The following is a 9,851-nucleotide window of genomic DNA, read 5'->3' on the forward strand; positions in this document are numbered from 1 at the left end:
TAGATAATCCCTTTATTACCCATTCCCCAGTTTTGCATAACCAACACGGTTATATTAAAGGGACACTGAACCCAAATGTTTTCTTTCGTGATTCAGAGAGAGCATGACATTTTAAGCAACTTTCTAATATACTCCTATTATCAAATTTTCTTCATTCTCTTGGTATCTTTATTTGAAATGCAAAAATGTAAGTTTAGATGCCGGCCCATTTTTGGTGAACAACCTGGGTTGTTCTTGCTGATTGGTGGATAAATTCATCCACCAATAAAAGAGTGCTGTCCATAGGTCTGAACCAAAAAAAAGCTTAGATGCCTTCTTGTTCAAATAAAGATAACAAGAGAATGAAGAAAAATTGATAATAGGAGTAAAAAGAAAGCTGCTTAAAATTGCATGCTCTATCTGAATCACAAAAGAAAAAAAATTAGGTTCAGTGTCCCTTTAATATACTTTTTACCACTGTGATTACCTTGTATCTAAGCCTCGGCAGACTGTCCCCTTATCTCAGTGCTTTTGACAGACTTGCATTTTAGCCAATTAGTGCTGACATAAATAACTCCACAGGAGTGAGCACAATTGTATTGGCATAGCACACACAAGCACTGTCTAGCTGTGAAAACTGTCAAAATACACTGAGATAAGAGGCGGCCTTCAAGGGCTTAGAAATTAGTATATGAGCCGACCTAGGTTAAGATTTCAACAAAGAATACCAAGAAAACAAAGCAAACGTGATGAAAAAAGTAAATTGGAAAGTTGTTTACAATTGTATATCCTATCTGAGCAATTTAATTTTGACTAGTCTGTCCCTTTAAATCTTTACACACACAATACACACCACTGCCAGCTCTCTGAGCTTATATACTGGTGCACGGGGCTCTCACTGCCTATGTGGATATGCCTCTGAAAAACATCAATAACTTTTACTGAAAGCAGCTTTGCTAATTGAAGTGTATTGCAAATGCTTCTATTTAAAAATGCACCCAAGCACATTTCATGGTTAAACTTTCTATCCGTTTAATGTGCACCACAAGCCATTTCCTATACCCTTTAATGAATTACAACTTTTTAAAGGGGTGGGAGCACCAAACTCTCCAATTAACTATAATTTATAAATACCTAGCGCTGTTTGTCTTCTTTTTACATTAGAAACCACAGTCACAGCAGCAATATTAAATTAACATTGTATTGCCTATCTCTGCTACCTCCAACTAGGAGTGTAATTTCTCCTGCTGACTATGTTTACATAGCTTTTCTATAGCCAATACTTAAGTATTGACATTTCCAGTATAGGTTTGGATACCACAGGCAAAAGCAGCTATGTCAAAATAAAGGTGAATTAGCTATAAGTAAATAATGTAATACACTCCAGCAGGTAAAATTGATAGTTGGTAACAACATAAAGGGGAGAACATTTTACAGTACACTATCCCTCTAAACATTTGCTCACCAGATCACCCAGCAATAAACTAAGCCTTAACCTTGGGGTCTTGGTGAGCCAAGTTTACCAGGTTAATGAGAAATGGCAGCTGAGCGGACGTGCAGAGTAAAAGGGGGGGCAGCATAGCTATGAGCCACACCTCTCTCCCCCCAAGGAGGCAGAACCAGGGCACTTTCCTGGACACAAGAACACATTTTTAGACGCTACTGGTGCTTGATATAAATTAACAGCATATAAAGAATTGACTCAATAACCAACATGAGTCTTGTCCTGAAAAAGGTTATTTAAGGAAGTCAATCCTAGCATTTTACAAACGCTAGGATTGACTATTGAAACACATAAAGGAGACTTTCTTTCGTGAAGTATAAGATACTTCATGTAGAAAGCTCCTTTATTTGATTCAAACGATCGCCGTTTTTACCTGGTACAGCAGCCCAGGGCTAAACAAAATTTTAGGCTAAGAGGTGACGTTTTCACCTTTTAGCCAATAGTCGTGCGGTAAATCCGGCTTGACGCCCATGGGAGCCGGATTTACTGCACGGCTATTGGCTAAGAGGTGAAAAGTCACCTCTTAGCCGTGGGCTGCTGTACCATGTAAAAACGGTCATCGATTGAATCAAATAAAGGAGCTTTCTACACGAAGTATCTTATACTTCATGAATGAAAATCCCCTTTATTTGTTTCAATAGTCAATTCTAGCGTTTGTAAAACGCTAGGATCGACTTTCACTTTAATTATACTGTTTTACTATATATAGAACAGTGGCAAATGGGCAGTCAGTTTTCGAAGTTTGTGTTTATACTATTAACCACGTGGCCGGACTCTTATTCAAAGGACATTTGTACAACGCACAATAATACGACAGACAAATGTCCGTCGGATAACAGTCCGGCCGCGGCCAAATGTGTCCGATTCTACTCACGCTCCACTCTGCATGGACCCATCACAGCCTCACTCTAATGTCATGACGTATAGTGAATCTTTATTTAAAATATTACAAAAAGCACAAACATAAAACAATTAAATTAGCTTATATTTTTAACATTTGTTTTATAATATATTAACTTACATATTTATTATTTTTAGAATATATTAACTTATAATTATATTCACGGGGAAGGTAATAAAATATTTATGGGAAGGGGAATGGGTCCCATTGTTAGGTTCCCAGAGGCGGTTGCTGCGCATGACGCACTGATTATAACAGAACTCTCTGGAGTGTATCCGTCATCGGCCCGAATGTTCTTGTATAATGATGGTTTACCATCTGATAGTGAGTAGCGTAAGTGGTCCCGCGAGTTAAGAGAAATAAACGTCAGTCAATTGTGACTGTCGGTCATTTCTACACTCTGAAGAAATAGTCTCTCGGAAATATGTCTGATGGACAAATGTGATTCGGCATTCTGTCTGGGAACAGAATAACCAACATTTTAAGGGGAAACACGGTAGCCAATAGCCATGCAGGTTTCTGTTAACCTTTCAGCAGAATTACTAATACAGCTACTCAGCCACATTACTTTGTAAAGAGAAAGTTATTTGGTGTATATTCTTATTTATTAAAGGGATATGAACCCCAAAATGTTTTTTTCGTGATTCAGAGAGCGAATACAATTTTAAACAACTTTACTTCTATTATCTTATTTTGCTTCACTACTGGGAGCTAGCTGGCCATGTGAAAGCAAATAAGAGAGAGGCATGTGTGTGCAGCAGCTTCCAATCAGCTATCTCCCAGCTCCTGAGTCTGACTTGGTACGGTTTTCAACAAAGGATACCAAGAGAATGAAGCAAATTAAATAGCAGTAAATTGGAAAGTTGTTTAAAATTGTATGTTCTATCTGAATCATGAAAGAAAATGTTTAGGTTTCATGTCCCTTTAAACAAGTATAGATCTAGAAAATACAGACAACATCCAAGTAAAGCAAATTCACACTAAACGGAAGTTGTTTTGGCAAAAGTCACTAAGGCTACTACCAGGACTGGGTTGACATATTTATGGTCCCCACTTGATTTTAAAAACCATTTAAAGAGCTGTGTAAGTCAAACTAATAAAGTCCTAATTATGTTGGTGCGTACAAATAATTTTTTTTTTCTGTCTTCAGGGGCACAATCATTGTCTTACCCACAACACAACATACATGAATGTAAATAAGGAATTAACCCCTTGTCTGCTAGAGAGGGCACAATACAACATACATGTGAATAAGGAATTAACCCCATGTCTGCCAGAGAGGGCACAACACAATACAACATGCATGTAAATAAGGATTTAACCCCTTTTATGCCAGAGAGGGCACAACATACATGTGAATAAGGAATTAACCCCTTGTCTGTTAGAGAGGGCACAACACAATACAACATGCATGTAAATAGGAATGTAACCCCTTGTCTAACATAGAAGGGCACAAAACATAACATACATGTGAATAAGGAATTAACCCCTTGTCTGACAGAGGGCAGCAGCAAATTACAACATACATGTGAATAAGGAATTAACCCCTTGTCTGAAAGAGAAGGGCACAATACAATACAACTTGCATGTAAATAAGGATTTGACCCCTTTCTGCCAGAGAGGGCACAACACAAAACATGCATGTAAATAAGGATTTGACCCCTTGTCTGCCAGAGAGGGCAGAGCACAATACAACATACATGTGAATAAGGAATTAACCCCTTGTCTGAAAGAGAAGGGCACAATACAATACAACTTGCATGTAAATAAGGATTTGACCCCTTTATGTCAGAGAGGACACAACACAATACAACATGCATGTGAATAAGGAATTAACCCATTTTCTGTCAGAGAGGGCACAACACAATACAACATGCATGTGAATAAGGAATTAACCCATTTTCTGTCAGAGAGGGCACAACACAATACAACATGCATGTGAATAAGGAATTAACCCATTTTCTGTCAGAGAGGGCACAACACAATACAACATGCATGTGAATAAGGAATTAACCCATTTTCTGTCAGAGAGGGCACAACACAATACAACATGCATGTAAATAAGGAATTAACCCATTTTCTGTCAGAGAGGGCACAACACAATACAACATGCATGTGAATAAGGAATTAACCCATTTTCTGTCAGAGAGGGCACAACACAATACAACATGCATGTGAATAAGGAATTAACCCATTTTCTGTCAGAGAGGGCACAACACAATACAACATGCATGTGAATAAGGAATTAACCCATTTTCTGTCAGAGAGGGCACAACACAATACAACATGCATGTAAATAAGGAATTAACCCATTTTCTGTCAGAGAGGGCACAACACAATACAACATGCATGTAAATAAGAATGTAACCCCTTGTCTAACATAGAAGGGCACAAAACATAACATACATGTGAATAAGGAATTAACCCCTTGTCTGACAGATGGCAGCAGCAAATTACAACATACATGTAAATAAGGAATTAACCCCCTGTCTGCCAGGCAGGGACAGCAACACAATGCAACCTTCATGTTCATGAATTAACCTCTTGTATGCCTGAGACTCAAAAACATACAACGTTATACACATGAATAAGTAAATAACCCATTGTCGTCCAGAGAGAGCAGCTACACAGAGCAACCTTCACACCATCAAGGAATTAACCTCTTGCCTGCCAGACTGCAACATGCAACTCTAAGCAGGTAAAGACGTAATTGACCTCGTCTGCCAGAGAAAGAGCAGCAACACACAACTCTATGCACGTAAATAACTAACCCATTGTTTGCCAGAGAGGACAACACAGTGCAACCGCCATGGTAAGCAATTAACCTCTTATCTGCCAGAAAGGACCAGAATACACTGTTATGCACCGTGTTACAGGCCCATTTGATAATTAATAGATTAATGAAGTGTTCACAAACTTTACTCATGATGTAGATATACTTTAGCACTTCATACAGACACATAAAAGTAACTTATACATGCACAGTGTAAACGCGTATAGCTTATGCCCTCGGCGCGCACACCAGAGAGTTATATAACACACCTGCATACAGCCCCTCGTGCACGCGCCAGCTCGGTCACGGCACCGCGATAGCCTCATTTTCCGTAGAGTACTAGTGTACAGGCTTTTGGTGACAAGAGGTCACATGACCCGACCGGCACGCCCATACCGGAAGTGACGCAGGGAGCCGAGGAAACATGGAGCTGAGTGAGCTGCTGTATAACAAGTCAGAGTATATAGAGACCGTAAGTGCTCAGTGTCTGCAGTCTGTGAGGGCATGTGGGTATCTATATTTGCATATACACTGTGGTCTGAAACTGCATGTATATAATGTATAGGGGCATTTATAGTGCATCTCTAGAGGTGTATGCGTGTGTGTATATATATATATATATCTATATATATATATATGTAAAGGGGCATATACAGTGCGTCTCTAAAGGGGTATATGTATAGGGGCATATACACTGGTCGTGAAACTGCATGTATATAATGTATAGGGGCATTTACAGTGCATCTCTAGAGGTGTATGTGTGTATATATATATATATGTATAGGGGCATATACACTGTGGTCGTGAAACTGCATGTATATAATGTATAGGGGCATTTATAGTGCATCTCTAGAGGTGTATGTGTGTATATATATATATATATATATATATATATATATATATATAATGTGTAAAGGGGCATATACAGTGCATCTCTAAAGGGGTATATGTATAGGGGCATATACACTGGTCGTGAAACTGCATGTATATAATGTATAGGGGCATTTATAGTGCATCTCTAGAGGTGTATGTGTGTATATATATATATATATATATATATATATATATATATATATATATATATATATGTATATATATATATATATGTGTAAAGGGGCATATACAGTGCATCTCTAAAGGGGTATATGTATAGGGGCATATACACTGGTCGTGAAACTGCATGTATATAATGTATAGGGGCATTTATAGTGCATCTCTAGAGGTGTATGTGTGTATGTGTATATATATATATATATATATATATATATATGTAAAGGGGCATATACAGTGCATCTCTAAAGGGGTATATGTATAGGGGCATATACACTGGTCGTGAAACTGCATGTATATAATGTATAGGGGCATTTATAGTGCATCTCTAGAGGTGTATGCGTGTGTATATATATATATGTATAGGGGCATATACACTGTGGTCGTGAAACTGCATGTATATAATGTATAGGGGCATTTATAGTGCATCTCTAGAGGTGTATGTGTGTATGTGTATATATATATATATATATATATATATATATATGTAAAGGGGCATATACAGTGCATCTCTAAAGGGGTATATGTATAGGGGCATATACACTGGTCGTGAAACTGCATGTATATAATGTATAGGGGCATTTACAGTGCATCTCTAGAGGTGTATGTGTGTATGTATAAATATATATACGTATATGTAAAGGGGCATATACAGTGCATCTTTAAAGGGGTATGTGTATATATGTATGGGGCATATACACTGTGGTCATGAAATTGCATGTATATAATTATTGGGGAATTTACAGTGAATCTCTAGATATGTGTGTATATATATATATATATATATATATATATATATATATATATATATATATATATATATATACACACTACAAATATGGTTTATTTTGCATGAAAAAGATGTTAACTCTGATTATTTTGGTTTTGAAAGTTATAGCTTATGTTGCACTGCTTTGTGGGATGGAAGCTAACTGGCTAAATAAGCAAAACTGCTGTATTGGTGGATAGTGACACACCAAATAAGCATAAACTAATTTTTTGTGGGTTTTGTATTTTTGGTCATCGGAGGACCTAAGGATTTACAAATAATTTCTATTGGATACATTTTTAAGATGTCCTCACTTTGTAACAAATAAATAACAATAATGCCACTTTAGAAGGCAATGCAATATGATCTATGTGTGTTTATGCATATTCCAAACTAGACAAAAATATTGAAATAACAATACAAGGGAAGAAAGTGTGGAATTAAACATAGTATCTGATTTTGACATCAGAATTATTTAGAAAGACATTTTTTACCCTTGGGTGAAATAATTTGCTTGCTGTGGATGCAGTTTTCTGGTGATGCCACTGGTTTGTGGGTGTTACAGAGAAGATAGTGTGGCATTTTATAATTTATTTTTTTTAGTAGAGGAAAGAGCAGATTTAGTTGTTCAGCTAAGGGTATTGATGAGACAAGTAGGCTGCACTTTCTCATTTTAAAGGGATGTTAAACCCATTTTTTTCTTTCATGATATAGATCAGCAATTTTAAGCAACTTTCTAATTTACTCCTATTATCATTTTTTCTTAGTTCTCTTGGTATCTTTATTTCAAAAAGCAAGAATCTAAGCTTAGAGGAGCCGGCCCATTTTTAGGTTCAGCACCCTGGGTAGTGCTTGCTGATTGCCTCTCTAGAGTGCTTGGACAAAGCACAATCCCAACACAAAAAGCAAAAGCTGTTTAATGTCCTTTTAAGAATTCTTTTAATTTTTTTTTTATAGCAGTAAAGAAAATACCAGTGTGGTTATAATTTCCTGATCTAAGATACTTTTACTTTTTATGCCAGCTATAAAATTTTGGAACTAGATAGTTATTTTTTTTTTTTTTTGGTATGAGCCAAAAAAGTGTTATTGTATATAGGTGTAAAATGAATGATCTTAAAGAATTAGGAGATGGGGTAACATTTATCAAGCTATAGCTCCCCATCTCCCTTGATTTGTCAAACCCTCGTATAAAGGGTATAGTACACACACACACACACACAAAAAAAAATCCATCTTAAATAGTATATAAAAAAAAAAAGAATTACGGTATATTGTTTTGGTTAAATAAATATATATATATATATATATGTTCCCATGCTGAATTAAGCAACTCTATGGGGTACATTTATCATACCCCGGGCAGACATGATTCACTATAGCGAATCATGTCCACCCTGCATCGCTAAATACGCTGCATACGCTTCTGGTAAACTGCTTGTGCAATGCAGCCCCCTGCAGATTTGGCCGCTAGCAGGATGTGTCAATCAACCCGATCATATAAGATTGTGCGGATTGCTGTCCGCCGCCTCAGAGCTGGGAAACGAGTTAAGAAGCAGTGGTCTTAAGACCTCTACTTCTTAACTCCTGTTTCCGGCGAGCTGAAGGTATTAGGGGCCATACGAGGCTTAATAAATCGGCCCCTATGTGTTGGAGCTGTTTCTATCAGCCAAAGAACAATAAAGTTTTTTGTGTTTTTTTTTTGTACTTCTTGTTTTAAATTAAACACATTTGCAGGGATTTAACCCGTTGATGCCAGTACTATGTAAGCACTGTGTAAAAATGAAACCGTGCGATCGTCGATGCGATCATGTGATTTAAAGATCGGGGAGGGGGGCACACCTACCTGAAATGAGTCTTTGCAGGTTGGGATGTCTGATATGGTAGAACATTCCATGCCATCCTACCTGCGTTAAAGCCCAGCACTGTTAGGACGCTATGGAACGTCCTTTTGGCGTGAAGTAGTTAAACAAATGTTTCTCTGCAAACAAAAGTACAACAAATAAAATGCTATAGAAAATCAGAGCGTTTCATTTTTGTGCTTTCATTCCCATGTTTTATATTTCAGGTGAATTATGGTTTTCCCATGAAAGTTTGTGTTTTATCAAAATGTATTTCTTCTTACATTCTTTTGTAACTTACGTACCAAATTATATGACCTCTTCTTAAATAATGCTGATAATATATCGGAGAGCTTTTCCATACAAACAATAAACAAAAGGATAATTTTTAACATATAAAAGGGATGTGAAACCCAGACATTTTCTGTTGTGATTCAGACAGAATATTACCATTTTTTTAAAAAAAAAATCCAATTTACTTCTATTATCAAATTTGTTTAGTTCTCATGATATTCTTTGTTGAAGAGATACCTAGGTAAGCATCTGAAGCACTATATGACAGGAAATAGTGCTGCCCTCTAGTGCTCTTGCATGGATAACATTATTGCAAAACTGCAGCCATATAGTGTTTCAGAAATGGGCCGGCTCCTAAGCTTATGTCTCTGCTTTTCTACAAAAGATAGCAAGAGAACAAAGGAAAATGAAAATAGAATTAAATAAGGAAGTTGTTTAAAATTGCATATTCTATCTGAATCATGAAGTACAATTTTTGGGTTTATATCCCATTAAAGCTGGCATGGGGGATCCTTGGCACTCCTGATGTTTCAGAGCTACATTACCCATGATGTTCAGGCACTCTGAAGTCCAGTTGAGCATCATGGGAAATGTAGTTTTGAAACATCAGAAGGGCCAAGGATCCCCATGGACATAAAGGTGCAAAATGCTCTAATAATGTGTTTTATTATTGCACTTTTGCTTTCAGATAATTATGTGTTTAACCCCTTAAAAAGGGGATACACACATAGTTCAAGTGAACA

General features: G+C 36.9%; 2 protein-coding genes across 3 annotated transcripts in view; one reads left to right on the forward strand and one right to left on the reverse strand.

The window, feature by feature from the left end:
* PALB2 (partner and localizer of BRCA2) overlaps nt 1-5,540 on the reverse strand; it is a 79,082-nt gene extending 73,542 nt beyond the window's left edge. For both annotated transcript variants that reach the window (XM_053694705.1, XM_053694704.1), the window contains exon 1: nt 5,427-5,540. The gene's annotated coding sequence lies outside the window, so the exon portion shown is untranslated. The remainder of the gene's footprint in view (nt 1-5,426) is intronic.
* A 41-nt stretch (nt 5,541-5,581) lies between these two features.
* Nucleotides 5,582-9,851, forward strand: part of DCTN5 (dynactin subunit 5) — a gene marked incomplete in the record, with an annotated part of 72,230 nt that continues 67,960 nt past the window's right edge. The window contains 1 exon segment of the mRNA XM_053694706.1: nt 5,582-5,629. Coding sequence (XP_053550681.1) covers nt 5,582-5,629 — 48 coding nt within the window.

This window comes from Bombina bombina, chromosome 11 (assembly GCF_027579735.1).
Source record: "Bombina bombina isolate aBomBom1 chromosome 11, aBomBom1.pri, whole genome shotgun sequence".
Classification (NCBI taxonomy): Eukaryota; Metazoa; Chordata; class Amphibia; order Anura; family Bombinatoridae; genus Bombina; species Bombina bombina.